The sequence below is a fragment of the Phyllopteryx taeniolatus genome, chromosome 16 (assembly GCF_024500385.1).
Source record: "Phyllopteryx taeniolatus isolate TA_2022b chromosome 16, UOR_Ptae_1.2, whole genome shotgun sequence".
NCBI lineage: Eukaryota > Metazoa > Chordata > Actinopteri > Syngnathiformes > Syngnathidae > Phyllopteryx > Phyllopteryx taeniolatus.
In genome coordinates this window covers 21,792,163-21,807,913 of record NC_084517.1, presented here as the reverse complement: position 1 = coordinate 21,807,913, position 15,751 = coordinate 21,792,163, and the positions used below count along the sequence as shown (strand labels likewise).

Genomic DNA, 15,751 nt, shown 5'->3' with positions numbered 1-15,751 from the left:
CAGGAGGCTGGGCCTTAAAATGGTATGTGGTTTACTACAGGTGCCGAAAAGTATTGTGATTTTCAAACATAATAAATCACGAACAGAATCCTATAGCCCGTGCAGGACAGTTCATTAGGTGTAGCCACACAATCGAATACAAAAACTTTCAATATTAATTATATTTTAATACTTTAAAAGTCAAACAGAATTGTTTGGAAGAGGTAGAACATTAGCATTGCAGGACATTAGATTGTGCAGGTGCTCGTAATGTTGGGGCCTGCTGTCAGGGCCGCGGCGTGGCGAAGAAGCGATTGATGAAGATGGAGTTGAAGTTGAGTCTGGCGGGAGGCGCCACTCTGTCCTCCATGTGCTTCGTGGCCACCTGAGCGGCACCGCCCGCCGACGCGCCCACCGCCCCGCCGATGACGCCGTACAGCACCATCCCTCCCGGGCCCTCTATAGAGCCCACCAGGGCCCCCATGACGGCCCCTGCCACCATGCCCGAGCTCACCCCCCTCGCCAGGGACGTCCTTAGCCAGCCGTTGTCCACTTCCGCCTTGGCCCTAATCTTGGCGCTCACGCTGGCCGTGTGGGCGTCTTTGCGCTGGTACAACTCATCCGACAGGTACTTCTTCTCCAGGTCACTCCACGCCTTCTCGTTATCCGCCGCCATCTTCTTCATGAGCCTCTTCTCCTCCTTCTTCACGCTGCGCTCGGCTTTCTGGAAGGTTCCGCTGGAGAAGCAGGCGCCGCCCAGGGAGGCCACCATCCACTCGATCTTCTGCAGGAGCTCCTGCTCGCGGCTGCGGTCCCGCCAGTCCTTGTTACAAATATAAAAGCGGCCGCCCAAGTCCTCGATCAGATGCCTCAAGGGCCAGTCGCTGTTCTGCACCGTACCCTCCAATGCGGCACCGTCCGGGTTCCTGTCATAGGCGAGCAGGACGATGCAGTGTCTAAAACAGCGTCTTCCAAAACGTTTCATCATGAGCTGCGGGGTCCTGATGTCGTTCGGCGAGATTTTCTCCATGTCGAAGGCCACCAGGAAGGCGTGGGGCCCGGGCACCGACAGGCACTTGGACCTCCTCAGCTCCATCTTCCTCTTGACACGAGATATGTCCTTATCATAGAGGTTTGGGGCGCTGATCACGGCAACCCGTCGCCCCGCCAGCTCCCCCAAAATCTTCCGGCTGCCAGAGACGCTTGTAGTGTCCTTGGGGAACTCCTCCCTTCCCAGGATAGCGTTGGTCAGCTGGAACTGAGATGGTCCGCTACTGCCGACCACCATCAGCCTCAGTTCCAAGGAGGACCCTGCGGAGAAGAAGTTCTGCATTCAAAACTTGCTTTGCACTGTGTTCCCCGCTGCCAGGGCAAAATTAGTCAAAAGAGCAGAGCTTCTTCAGAAAGGGGAAAAGGCCAAATGAGGAGACAGAAGAAAAGCATACAAGTTCCAAAAAAGAGAAAGCTGCATCTAAGAGACAATATCAGCAGTCCTACTTTAAATAACCAAGCCCGATCTGGGTAATATGTGGCGACAGGCTTGCAAATGAGGCAATGAAGGCTTCAAAATTGCCCCCCCCCCCCCCCCCCCCCCGCCCCCCCAAAAAAACACTTAATCCTCGCTTCATATCTTTGTGAAGCCAGAATTTCTGCAATGACGCAGACCAAAATAAAATTATGGAGTAGAATTAAGAGAAATAACGCACTTCGGTTGTCAGTGTCTCCCATTACCCCAAGATGGGACCGGCAAGCGCAGGGCTCCCACTAATTACAACAACTACATGCATGCATATGTAACAAACCTATTTTGTAACCTTTGTGACAGCAAAGCACCAAATGTCAACATTTTGTATCTATCTATCGCAGGATTTCCTCAAAGCTTTTCACCTCAAGTTAGAAATTCAGTTCCTCCATGAGATCCAAATGCACTAAAATTTACCATACATATGTAATGCCACAACCAAGACACATCTGCTCACGATCAATAATTTGACTCTGACAATCAGTGACCCGCAAACCACTTTGACTGCAGACATTACGTTTGTGTACCTAACGCAACCTTACCTTTTTTCCTCTTCTCCATTTGTTTAGTCAAGCTTCAACCACGAGAAGACACCCCAAATGTGTGTGTCTCTCCCCTTCTCTTTCTCTCCCCACTGTCCAGCTACCTCGCTCGCTCTCCCGCTTGTGGTTCTGTCTGGTTTGGCAACTGGGTACCGGATTGAATACCAAGTGGAAAATGTCCTCGGGGTGCGAAGTACGGTCATCCATGCACATTTCATGCTTAATCATCTTCTTAATTATTATCCGAATGGTCTGTTAAGTATGAAAATCATCATCTATTCTGTGCGATTTTAAGATTACAGGTTGTTGGACGCAACAACAAATTGACCTCAAGTTAATTGGAATTAGTGGATTCCCCCCATCACGGTTGTTCGAAGCAGTTCTTTGATAGCCACTCGCTCGGCTAGACGAATCGGGATAATCAATACCTCATTAATTTAATTTGGTCTTGTCCGAGTCCAACTCCAATGTGGATTCTAAATATAGTATCCTGGTGTGGCGTCATCGCGACACTACATGTCAGTGTTTACAAAGACACCACATGTAAATACAGACACTATTACACAATCTCATGTCAATACAGCTATTTCATGTGAATCTCCGCCTCCCATTATGTAAGCAACATATCTGTTTGGAGCAAAATTTCAATTACATAATAGTACCTTCCAATGTATTAGGTCAAATTTAGTGCGAAAGCCTTTTTGGATGCTTTGCTTATTATTCCTCCAATGTATGAATAACCTTTTGGGGGGCCTTTTGGCACAAAATTTGGTGAGCATGTCAACTATAAAAGGATGTAAGTACATGCCTGAAATTGAACAGGAAGTCGACCATTTTGGTTTGAAGCCTCCAGTGGTGGTCTGTGCATTTGGTACCGGTGCCCTTCATTACAGTAATGTGTGCTGCTTACTATAACGTGTTTCGCTAGTTAAAACTGGCAGTAACAATTTTTACTCTGACCGACCAATCAGAAGATGGAAAAATGCCGACATTATTGTGGCCCAGCGGTCTGACGCTTTGAAATGTGATTGGTTCAAGAAACAGTGCCATTGTTATAATGGTTTAGCTAGTGAGGATATGCTGTTCAGGAATTGGATGGATGGATGGTTAAATTGGCCAGCACTACTGATTGTGAAGGTCCTGGGCAGGTTAGATTCACAAGGCAACACATTCTGGCTGAAATCTGATTGGACAAAAAAACAACAAAAAAACAAACAAACATCCAACATACACTTACTGGAAGCGGTGGAGGCAAGATAAAACGTATACATAGAATTCACTGGTGGGGATACATTAATACAATGTAATCATCAAACAAATACGAGAATTTAGGTTGGTCAGTGCTTGACAGTCCTTAAGCCACCAGCAGAGAAGTTTGGCTTAAACACTAATTTAAGGACACCACCGGAAACCGCCATTTTTGGCGAATTCCAGGGCTTTGGCTAAAATTGGAAAGCAACAGTGATCCTAATTACAACCATGTTTTATTTTACAGGACATGTTGTAGTCCCAAGAAAAAAAAGTTGAATTCACATTATTGGGAGTAACTTGATTTTGAACATCTGGAAGCGGACCTTATATTTGTACAATGCGTGCTTCCGCTCGAACACTTCACGGCGCGACACAAATATGCTAGTACGGTACACTACTCGCTTTGGAGCGTAAATTTCCCTTTACAAGTAAGTTTAGAAGTAACTTATAGTGGTGACTTTTTAACTGCATTCTGATGAGGACACAATTTGAGGGAGGAGACTGAAACATGTGGCGAAGTAGAATTTTGCCAAAGGAATAAACTCTGCCACTATATTGTGTTTCGAGATTTACCATTTCAACGGGGCAGTTGGAGCCACATCTTTGTCAGCAGGCTTTGACATCTTTGACACTAATGACTGTACATTGTGCTGTCAAATAGACCGCGTCCACATAAAATGATAAAGCACAAGATGAGAGCAGCGGGACCTGTGCTAGTGGCAGGCACCGGCGAACGCTGCTTGTCTGCGCTCAACAGCAGACAATTTTTAACCGAGGACGGAGCCGTATCGGCTCAACGTGAGATTCTTGTGAAGGAGGCGTCTCTCTACATACACGTAAGATACATTTATTAATACTTTAATGACCCTATGTTAACACTGATATAAATTTGTTTTTAAAAAAAATAGTCGTGTCTAGTTCGCTTTTCTTCCCCTTTGTGGCCACCGTCCAGTACTCAGCAATGCGGAAGTGGAGCAAAACAAATGTCTGCTTTTTATTATTTGGAATCTTTAATTTACAAACAAATGGCACATGTTATACGTTCCACATTTTTTTATTTTGGGAAACTGACTGAACGAAATGAAAAAGAACTGACTGAATGAACAATAACGACAAGAAGAAAAATGAATAATAAACAAAAGTGATCGATCAGGCAGCAACACATTCATATAGGTATAGGATTTTGGGGCTTAACATAATTTAGCACATTTTTATATCATAACCCTTCATTTAGGTGTGCTAGACTATTGGGGTGGTTTCAGAAAACAGCTTTTATCAGTAAAATATTTTAGCAATATCACAAGAAAAATAATAAAATCTGTCGAATCCTTAATGCTGAATCATATGCATGATTTATACATTTTTGGAAAAGGGAGAAATTTAGTGTAATATTCTTGGTGTCTGAAAAGGTGTTTAGAATTTGCTGTACTGCAATGTTACAAATGAATGACTCAATTTGGAGAAGCTCCTGACCATGGAGAAGAATTACTTTTTAATTTGAGATGTGGAAGCTCCCTCTGCTGACAGTTGAAAAACATCCCCTCCGTTTGAATGGGAAAAGATTATTTGAGATTTGGAGCTGTGAGCAAGGTCATGGAACACATACTGTAAGGCAAAGCACCACTGTTTATGCCACAAGATGGCGGGAAAGGACTACTTTTTGTAAAAGTAAAGCTCCTCAACTCACTCGACCAGATGGCACCGAAGCAATAGCTTATAAGTGATTGAATTTTCTGTAGAATGGCAGAGGATAAATAGCTCCACCAAACAATCAGCAAAATGGATAAATTGGTGAATGCTGAACTGTATATATGCTGGGATTTAAAATATAGGAATTATATTAAAATTGGGTCTTTGGACCTGCAGTGTAAATCCAGCATCAAAGTCGCACATTAGCGTCTCTATATTGTCACAAGTTCAGTTTTGTGATATTATGGTCCTATTCATCCTCCCTTTCAAAGTGGCCGTACTGCCTGAAACGGTGCTCCTACTGCAACTTTAACAAGTACATCCCCAAAGGTGACAATAACCACATAGTCAGCCAGTGTCTTCAGCAGGAGGTCGCAACGCTGCTGCAGCTCAGTCAGGTGTCCCGGTAGGATAATCATTATTTTTTTTATATCAGACATTATACACAAAACTCTTTCTCCCTTTCACCTGCTTTGTCCTTGCAGCGTCACCTCTGTGTTTTTGGGCGGCGGTACCCCAAGCCTGGCGCACCCCTCGACTGTCTCGGACATTTTGGAAGCGGTCTCCAGGCAGGTGAGTCTGGCACACCAAGCTGAGGTCTCACTCGAAGTCAATCCCACCCCTGAGGGAAGGGCAAAATTGAAGGACTTTAGCCACGCTGGGGTGAACCGTTTCTCCATAGGGGTCCAGGTAAGTGTCACATGTTGTTTTGCATTGCATATTTGTGATTCGCAATTCGCTCTCTCTCTCTCTCGCTCGCTCTGAAATACCCTTAAATGCCACAAGATGCCGCCAAAGGACTGGCTAATAGTAGTGCTTTGGTGCTATCTTGGTTTCAAGGAACTATGTTGAAGTGGTGAGAGGAGCTTATGTTAGACATAAAAAGTAGGTGATTTGGTGCCATCTTGTGACATTTATAGGTAACTATAAGCTTTTTGGTGGTTGTTAATCAGTCAGGGCCCGGTTCCTATATCCCTGCGAATAATGTGGGATTACTGTCTTCTATTGTTCTCCAACCTTTGTTGAGCCAAGGCACAACAATAACAAAAGTATCACAAAAAGTGTTTTTATATATATTTTATATATATGTGAAGCCCTGCCTATTCACGGTTTGGTATCTGCGAGTTATTATTCGCCGACTTACTCAGCAATATAATTATTACCTTGCCCCTCGCTATTTTATGGCATTTTGGTGCCAAGGAACTATGCTGAAGTATGTTGAATAAGTTGCTTAACTTATACTAAAGTTGTGGCATCTATCACCTTTTTTTTGAGGGCGTCAATTGGATATTCCCTATCTGTGGCAGGGCTTAGTGAGGTCCACTGTACAGAAATATTGATGATGTCGTCTTAATTTACTCATAAATTTACAGTTTGAAATCTAGACCTGTTTAATTGAATGTAAAGCTATTATTATGTTGTATGAATGGAAAGACAAATTGATTCTCCTGCCATCTAGTGGAAGAGCATTTCATTGTTATGCCTGTCACTATATGTAAAAATCGTTTTCAGACCAATTGACTGAAATTGTGCAATCATTTTCCACACAGCAGTTGGGAATCAATAGATTAATCAACAATCAATTGCACACATTCCCAACGTGACAATTCTTTGTCCAGTCTCTCCAGAATGATGATTTAAGCAGACTGGGCCGAGACCACAGCGCTCATCACGCCCTGCAAACCGTCGAGGAGGCTCGCAGGTTGCGCCCGGGTAAGGTGTCTGTGGACGTCATGTTCGGGCGGCCCGGGCAGAGCCTGGCATCATGGGAGGCGGAGTTGTCAGAGCTGTTGCAGTTGTGTGACGACCACGTGTCCCTGTACCAGCTGACGCCCGAGCGAGGCACCCTGCTGTTTAAACAGATACGAGGCGGCGAGGTGACGCTGCCCGGCGACCATGTGATGGCAGAGATGTACGAGAGCGCCAGGAGGACGCTGCAGCGGCACGGATTTGAGCAGTATGAAGTGTCAAACTTTGCCAGAAACGTGAGTTGACTGCACAATAACGAGCCCTGCCGCCAATAGCGAAAATACACACCCAAGAAAAATACATTTACTTGTAGATATCACAAGATGGTGCCAAAGCATTAATGTTATACTAAACTGGGCTTTTGCTTGTCTCATAGAAGCTCCTCTCCTCACTTCAACAGACCGCGCCGACGTATTACTTTTCTATTGGACAGGGCTTCTGTGCCATCTTCTTTATAGATACAAGTTGCTCCAACTTACAAGTTTTTCGAGTCATGAACCCTCACTTCGTCCATGGATTTTTTTGCTTTGTGTTGCGTCCCAAATTTTTCTTTATCAAAAACATGTTAAAAAATATATATAATTTGGCGAGTAGAACGTTGTATTAAAATTAATTTCATGGGTAAAATTGATTTGATTTCTGCAGAGTGAAGTGAGCCATCACAACATGAGCTACTGGAAGGGAAGACAATACATCGGTGTTGGTCCAGGTAACCTACTATTCACAATCGTGGTCCTTGAAGGCAACGCTGACAGTTTCTTTTCCGTAACAGGAGCACACGGGCGCTTCGTTCCTCTCGGGCTTGGAGGCGCGCACCGAGAGGCCCGCACCCAGACGCTGGAGCCGGACGTGTGGATCCGCGAGGTCCGGCGGCACGGACACGGGACTCGGAGGAGGATTCAGCTTGGCCATCTTGCACTGTGAGTTTCTGCACGAACGCACACAGTCGTGTCGTGTGACACGTGACGCACACATTGTGAATTGTAACAAACAACATGCGCACGCCACCGCCTGACGAATGTCTTTGAGGTCGCTGCGCGTATGCGTCCTTTCAATCGTGCTGTCCATGTGAAAGAATGTATTAGCACATTGACAGGCACTGTCATGTTCCTGTCATTTCTGAACTATAGTCACTATGTTTTTCTGTTTGGCAGATTGGAGGAGGTGTTGGTGATGGGATTGAGAATGACAGAAGGCATCACGCACAAGGTCACGCAGTAAAACTGTCATACAACACACGGTCAATTACAGGGGGTCCTTGGTTTATCACACTCAGTTACTGCCGAACTTTCCGTTTTTGTGATTGATTTATACTTATTGCCTAGTAAGTAATGTTTTTCATTTCATGTTCCACAAGGGTCTCTACTAGGGACACAGATTTTTACATTGCACTCTACATAAATGCGAAAATTGCCTGGCGTTACAGTAGAAAACTAGTGGTGTTCCACAAGTCTTGCAAGTAGGGCCACTTTTATGTCTCTGTACCCTCATAAACCAGGGAACGCATTTGATCTCATAAAGTAATTTTGACGATTGTGCACAATTACTTTAGGAGATAAGATAGATACAAAAATGACAATTGTGCAAATTTACATTATGAGATAATATAAACATAAGAATAGAGTCCCTGGTTTATGAGGTTACAGACATAAACAAGGTTTCAAGGTTACGAATTGTGGGCACTGAAGTAGTTTGCACAGCAATGTAAGAATACGTCATCACGCGGCACAAGAATGCAAGCTCACTACCGCCGTCCTTACAGCTTTTCATTTTCATGGCCTAGAATTTTTTTGTCATAGAAAGGGAAGCTGGTGGTTGACTACAGCATTATCCGTTTGCGTCTCCGCCGCAGGAGCAGAACTCCCATCGTAAACTGGGGACTCCCTGTAGATAGATACTAGCAGTTGTTTTTTACATAGAACTCTACGTAAATGTTACAATTACTTGCCGTTACAGCAGAAAACTGGTGGCATTTCACAAGGCTCGCTACTCAGTCCACAGATTATTACAGTATACTCATCAGATCTGCGCATTAAATCTCCTGTGGGTCATTCAAGTTTCGCAAGCAATTACTTTTTCCACACAAGGCCAGATAGTTTTTATTTTTATTTTTTCCCCCTGAATAAATACAATCAATTCAAATCGGCTTTTTTTTACTTGGGTTGTCTTTGTCTGATATTTACATTTGTTTGACGAGCTTAAAGTGGGGACACTATGAAATAACATAGGGGGCAAATACTTTTTTCGCGGGACTGTACAGAATGTAATTGTACATTCTGTGGCATTTAACAGCACTGGCAGCTGTTCAGTCCACAGCTGGGCCTCCGTGACATCTTCGGCTCATCCGCTGACGTCCAAGAATTCTTCCACCGTGGCCAGCTGACCCTGGATGACGGGTGACGACTTGACCCACTAAATTGCTTGGCACCGGTGCCAGAATCACGTCACATGTTTGTTTTCGTTTTTCATCTCCTCTTCAGAGGACTGCACTGCTCCCGGGATGGTCTGGCGTTACTGGACAGCATGCTGCCGACTCTGCTGCTGGAACTGGAAAGACAGCAAACGGTGGAATCTGCCAAGTCATGATGGTAGCGTTGGTCTTACCTCAAGAATCTCTTCATTTCAATCAACTGCGGCATAATATGACAGTTTAAACATCGAAATGCAGTCATGTCTTACTGGAATCTACACAGGAAAATCATGGACATGGATTATTCTCATTTGTCCTATCCTGGACATATTATTCTGCCATTTCAGAAATGCTTTAATAAGAAAGTAGCTTTCAACCATTTTGGTGTGTGTGTGTGTGTTCCAGAAGACACCATGACCAGCATACTGATGATCTCATTATGTTTCCCCATAGAAAACGTGCAGACACTTCTGACTTCAAATCTTGAGAGTGAATTAATGTGGCCGCCGTCTTGTCACGTTTGACGGTTCAGCACGCCTCATCTGGTGGCCTGCTCATAAAAACATGGGACACAATTTAAATCATTGCAGTCCCTTCGTATTTCAAAGAATATGCACAACAAAACATAAACATTTAGATGTAATGAGAACATTTACTAGCATCAGCCTATTATAAATAATCAGTGGTTGGCTCTCTTGGGATGTATTACATTGAATAATTGTCTTCCTTTACATCCATACAATATCCCCTTTATTAATGCTGGAGCACTTCGTCTCTCCTAATAAGTTGATTAAGAATAGGAAATTCTACCTTAACGAAGATTAAAAAAAAACAAAAAAACTCACTTTTTTGAATTATGACTTTCCATTATATTTATTATTGTGGTCCTTTGTAGTGTTGTACAACTTCACTGCATCACACTGGGAGCTGTTTCTAATATTTGATATTAACTTATACTTTTGGGTGGTTGGGGTCATATTGGAATTGCCTTTTTCTCCTATATACATTTATATTATATACAGTCCCCTCCAAAAGTATGGGAACGGCAAGGTCCATTCCTTTGTTTTTGTTGTATACATTTGGGTTTCATGCAACAAGACAATGACCAAAAACACACTACCAACACGACACAGGACGTCTTTAGGGGGGAAAAGTGGGAGGTCTTAGACTGGCGAATAGACTAACCCAATAGAGCATGCATTTTACCTCCTGAAGAGGAGACTGAGGGGAGAAAGCCCCAGAAACAAGCAAGGACTAAAAGAGGCTGCATTAAAGGCCAGGAAAAGCATTTCAAATGAAGAATACAACAGTCTGGTGAAGTCAATGGGTCGCAGGCTTGATGCAGTTATTGCAAGAAAGGGTTATGCCACCAAATATTCAATGTTCCATCCATCCATCCATTTTCCGTACCGCTTATCCTCACTAGGGTCGCGGGCGTGCAGCTATCTTCGGGCGAGAGGCGGGGTACACCCTGAACTGGTCGTCAGCCAGTCGCACATATTCAATCTTATTCACTTGAAGTTAATCTAATCATGCGTGTTCCAATACTTTTGCTCACTTGAAAAGTGGGTGGTTTCAAACAAATGGTGCTCTGTCCTGAGTTGTTTAACACATCGAGATGTAAATACCAGGGACTAAAAGCTGCAATTCTGAACTTTTGTCTCATATGAATCTTTTGATCTGAAACCCAAATGTCTTCGGTATACAACAAAAACAAAGGAGTTGACCTTGCTGTTCCAATACTTTTGGAGGGGACTGTATATAATATACCATGTATGCGTGTGTGCAAATTCATAACTAAAAGGAATATGCATTAAAAATAACAAAAATGAGACCAACAGGTTTTATCGTAAATTTTGTAACTTTTAAAATAATATTTTTTGACTCGATTTATAAACTTTAAAACAGGCCAATTTGACCCGCTGCGCAACAGCAGGGTTAACGCACGCACGGTCTCACAAACAAAGAGCCACAACAAGAACTGTCTGCCTTTAGAAACTGAGCATGATTGTCCTTCGTGGTACCGCTGATGTGTTCCTAATGAAGTGGTCGGTGTGTTTGGACCACTGGCGCTGACTCACACGGTCACACTCACACCTCCTCCGTGGTACTCGTCCTTCGCGTTCGTGGGTGCCGTTTGTGTGTATTCGCAACGCATCTGCGTCATCTCATCTCCCCACACGCGCACGCACACACTTGAAGAACTGTTTTTGCATCACTGCCTGGAAACAGTGACTCCTTACGAGCCGGACCTTTATATGGAATCCACGTCATGAATGTAGCCAAAGTTTTATTATAGCATCAAATGACCCGTTTATTATTATTATTTGGGCTCTTATGACCATGACAGAACAACGCACAAAAACAAGCAGGAGTCTGTTAAGCTTGTTTTCCTTCTTTATTTATTTGTTTATCATCATCATCATCAATGTGTTCAAGAAACATTTACATGCATGTCCTTTGGCTGGAGATATTAAAAATTGTAGAGTATATACAAAAAGTAGGAATGCACTGGTCCGGCCAAGTGCTATATAGAGTATAACTCCTTACATAATGCAACATTGTAGCATACTACCACAATTGGTTTCTGTGGAGAGGGCTCGCGATTCATTGAATCTGACACCTCTCGGGTTTGTTGGCTTTGGCGCTTGATCCAAGCACCAGCCGCAGGTCGCTGCCGAAGCTGGGCCGCCGCGCCAAGGGGTCGACGGCGGCGCAGGGCGCGGCCTCCCCCGGCGTGCGGCTCCGCCCGCGGCCGCGCTGGCACAGCGACTGGTAGGTCACCATGGAGACGAGCCGATGGCGCGACGGCGCGGTCGCGTCGGGCAGGCCGCCCATGACGGCCAGCTCCCGGAACACGGCCTCCAGCGCCGTGCCGCGCTTGGCCGAGGTTTCGAAGAAGGCTACGTCCCGGGCCAAGGCCTCGGTGACATCGGAGCGGCTGACGACTCTCTGAGCGTCGAGGTCCGCTTTGTTGCCGCAAACTACGACCGGCAATCTCGGCGGACGTTTGGACTTGAGCAACTTTGTCCTGGCGACTCTGATCTCACTGAGCAGCTCGCAAACTTCACTGAAAGACTCTTTCTTGTCCAAACTGAAGACGAGCAGGAAGATGTCACCTGGAGGCGGGAAAAACAAAGAATTTTCAGCATTTAAATGTGACCAAAACCTTGTGTTGCTCAAAACTGTATCGGTAGAAACGTAGCATATACCGCGATACCTTTTGCTTTGACTTACGGACAAAATTTTGCAATACGATACTGGCAGCGAACTCAACTTGCTTCACAACAAGCATAAGTTTGGAAGATGGTGAACATTTAAAAAAAAAAAAAAAAGGCTTGCCGATAGCTTAATGCTATCGCACAATGCAAAACGCCATAGACAGGATAACAAAGACTGTAATCAATGTCCTAATGTCATAGCTATAGTTTGAACACAAACAGTGCAGCAACACATGTCGACAGACAATATAACAACACTCAGAGGCATATACAGGTACACCTCAATGAATTAGAATAGTGTATAATTTAGAAAAGTCAAAATCATATTTTAGAGTTGCACTACACACTCAGAGTGAAATATATCATGAGTTTTTAAAAAATGTGTATGTCATATTTTGATTATTACAGCTTACGTCAAATGTTGCGGATTAACAATAAAGCATACTGTACCATCAATGCCAAATATGGCCACAAGGGGCTGTGATGAAATCAGAGCAATCTTATTGATCGCTTAGCAAGCGCTCTGACCATTGGAACATTATTTTTTACCGTCCTTGATCTCGACTTCTGGGGGAAATTAAGTCCAATGTTTCCGACCGATACATTTTATATCAATACACAAATACGTCTTGAGTGGCGAGTTGCATATTTTATTGTCAAAAAGGTAAGATCATTTTTGGGGGGGAACCTAGCGCCTAGTTGCATCTTTTTTTGGGCCAAATACAGTACAATATGTTTTTAAGCCTTTGAAATGCAATGAGCTTCTTCCCAAGTGTTTTGAGATCAGTTTTTGGTATATTATGGTTTATGCTTTTAATATTGGCAATTATAAACAATTTTTGTGCAACCCCTGTAGTTTGCGGATTTTTTGGAATTCACGTTCGGGTGAATGGAGGGTTCACTGTATTGTCAATGCGCAACTTAAATAAAAAAGAATAAAAAAAAAAACATTTAATATTACAAAATTAAAAAATATTACATTACTGTAAATGATTTAATTTATTCTTTTCACATACATATTAAAATAAGCAAGTGATAAAATTCGATTTCAAAATCTGTCAATGCATGACTGTAGCCACATGAATAATAAAAGATTTGATTGTTTATACATACACATCAAGGATGTGTACAAAATAATAATATATGAACAAAATACTATGTAAGCAACATGCTTGACTAGGCAGTCGCACAAGACACAAGAAAATATACAAAATATGTTTTCAAATATACAATATAATATTAGGAATCTAAAAATAAAATGATATGATAATTAAACATTTACTACTACCACGACTAGGTATCGTCATAATATTTTTTGCTTTTTTTGAAACTAAAAAGCTAGAAGTGTACTGATGATGTCACCAAAAGTGTAAACGATCCTGTCAGTATCCACACAGTCAGAAGAATGATATTAGAATGAAAAGGACTACTAATTGTAGTAATAGTGGACTCTTGTCTTCACCTGTGAGTATGGAAAGCCTCCGTTTTGCCGGGAAGTTTCTCTCCCTGGCGGCGTCCAGGAGATCCACCTGGTACGTCTCGGCGCCGACGTGGAACAGTTTCCTGTGAAAGTCCTCGGCCGTGGCCTCGTACTTCTCTTGGAATTCTTCCCCCAGGAAGCGCCTGACCATGTTGGTCTTGCCCACCCCGGGTGCGCCCAGCACCACAATTCTGTGACAGTTCCTGGCTTTGACGGCAGCCGGCACGTCGGCGCATCTCCGTGCCTCGCCGGCGACGGAGTCCTCCTCCCGCGTTCCTCTCTTGTCCTGCTGCCTCCATTGCCCTTTGACTGTCTCCAGGAGACCCATGCCTGTCTTTGACCGGTGCGACATCTTTGGGTGCTTCTGCTGGACCCCGGGGCTGAGGGCCGGGCGTGACGGGAGAGGATGCCCGCTGAGGGTGTTGAACATTTCGAGGACGCCATCAGCGGGAAGGTGGAACCTCTCGGTGGTGTTCATCTTCGCCTGGGTTCGCTCGTCATCGATATCAGGACGTGTGAGCTGGGCTCGCTGGCGTGGCCATGTGCGTGCCGAGCAGAGCCGAATGTGGACTTTTATCCTCCCACGCCGAGCACGCGGCCTGCGTCATCCGCTCGCATCCAGGGAACATGTTCCTTTTATAGACACAAGCCCCCTCCCACCTCCGATTGGATTTGAGTCAGGTCAGCCGATGGAAAGCGGCCTGACTTGTTCGCAGCTCACGTCGTGTCATTTTCCCCCTAAAAGTGTTTGCTGTCTCACTGTGGATCAATAGACTGCCGGCATTCTTGTCGTCACGGTTACGGGAAGGATAAGCCTTCTGAGCAGCGTCCTTCTGTTTTCTAGCTCTCTGCCTCGATGACCGTTTGGATTTGGATGTTGTTTTGGGTGATTTGTATGTTATTCTGTGGCACTATTTAATGGTATCCAAAACAAACGCAGTCGTTTCCGAGATGTGTTGACTTTCAAGATGCTTTCAGAAACAATTTCTTCCATAGGGAATAATGTGATAGTGAAATGATTCATTCCATTTGTTGTCATAAAACCTTTATAGGTTGTGTTTTTACTCGTTAGTTTTGTTGCTAAACCAAAAACATTCATGGGTCAGTGTGACCTGCTGTATATTTGACTGAAAAAATATATAGTGAAAATATTTTTTTTAATACATGTTTTGTCCTTATAGCATTTTTTTTTTTTTTTTTGTCAAGCCAAGTTTATTTGTATAGCCCTTAACCACAAAAGAGTCGCAAAGGGCTTTGCAGGCCCACAGCTGACACATCCCCTGATCTAAACCCACCAATCGGGCACGGAAAAAACAAAAAGCCCATTTGGGGAGAAATACGAAACCTTGACAAGGGACTGCAGATGGGGCCTAGTGGGATCCCCCTTCCAGGATGACCAGGCTGCGATGGATGTCAGGTGGAAAACATTTATCGCATAGTATAAATGAATCCATTACAGCTACCCCAAAAAACAACACTAACAAGATTTTCGGGAATGTGTTTTTCAATTGAAATTAGCACTCTACAATATCGTACTTTATTGAAACATACAGTGATAACAATTACATAGAATGTAAAGAATTAAACCGTTTATGCATAATAACTTCATGCATTAATTCAGTGGGCATTGTGTGGGGACATACAACACGTCGATTCAATGATGAAGCACAGAAAGAGAGCGTCGCAACTAAGCTGCAGTAATAGTCGTCGTTTTTTGCAGAGCATAAATAATATATGCCTCCTAAGCATTATGATATTGTCAGTCTACATGTGTTGCTTCCGTTTGTGTTCAAATATAAGTTGCTTAGAACTACCACAATATCGATGCATCGTTTCATTAGCCCGTCTATGGCGTTTCCCATTATGTGTTATCATTAAGCTCGCATACTTTCGTAAAGCAAAATTATG

At 43.7% G+C, this 15,751-nt stretch overlaps 3 protein-coding genes across 6 annotated transcripts; 1 reads left to right on the top strand and 2 right to left on the bottom strand.

The window, feature by feature from the left end:
- Positions 1-96: 96 nt before the first annotated feature.
- LOC133466141 (GTPase IMAP family member 9) lies at positions 97-3,417 on the bottom strand. Of its 2 annotated transcripts, none has more exons than XM_061749557.1 (2): positions 3,281-3,417; positions 97-1,290 (listed from the first exon to the last, which is right to left on the bottom strand). In XM_061749557.1, the coding sequence occupies exons 1-2, from the start codon at positions 3,312-3,314 to the stop codon at positions 266-268; spliced, it is 1,059 nt and encodes a 352-aa protein (XP_061605541.1). In that variant the 5' UTR covers positions 3,315-3,417; the 3' UTR covers positions 97-265. The 2 variants fall into 2 exon arrangements, with proteins under 2 accessions (XP_061605541.1, XP_061605542.1); XM_061749558.1 differs by lacking the exon at positions 3,281-3,417 and adding an exon at positions 2,044-2,219.
- Positions 3,418-3,428: 11 nt separating this feature from the next.
- On the top strand, positions 3,429-9,986 carry rsad1 (radical S-adenosyl methionine domain containing 1). Of its 3 annotated transcripts, XM_061749551.1 has the most exons (10): positions 3,431-3,722; positions 3,956-4,130; positions 5,256-5,389; positions 5,469-5,673; positions 6,603-6,968; positions 7,378-7,441; positions 7,505-7,652; positions 7,887-7,941; positions 9,025-9,128; positions 9,213-9,986. In XM_061749551.1, the coding sequence occupies exons 2-10, from the start codon at positions 3,972-3,974 to the stop codon at positions 9,316-9,318; spliced, it is 1,341 nt and encodes a 446-aa protein (XP_061605535.1). In that variant the 5' UTR covers positions 3,431-3,722; positions 3,956-3,971; the 3' UTR covers positions 9,319-9,986. The 3 variants fall into 3 exon arrangements, with proteins under 3 accessions (XP_061605536.1, XP_061605535.1, XP_061605534.1); XM_061749552.1 differs by having other exon boundaries at positions 3,429-4,130; positions 5,469-5,556; XM_061749550.1 differs by having other exon boundaries at positions 3,434-4,130.
- A 1,535-nt stretch (positions 9,987-11,521) lies between these two features.
- On the bottom strand, positions 11,522-15,013 carry rasd2a (RASD family member 2a). The gene is made up of 2 exons (XM_061749559.1): positions 13,826-15,013; positions 11,522-12,261 (listed from the first exon to the last, which is right to left on the bottom strand). Exons 1-2 carry the CDS (start codon positions 14,319-14,321, stop codon positions 11,750-11,752), a joined length of 1,008 nt encoding a protein of 335 aa, XP_061605543.1. The 5' UTR covers positions 14,322-15,013; the 3' UTR covers positions 11,522-11,749.
- Between the last annotated feature and the right edge of the window lie 738 nt (positions 15,014-15,751).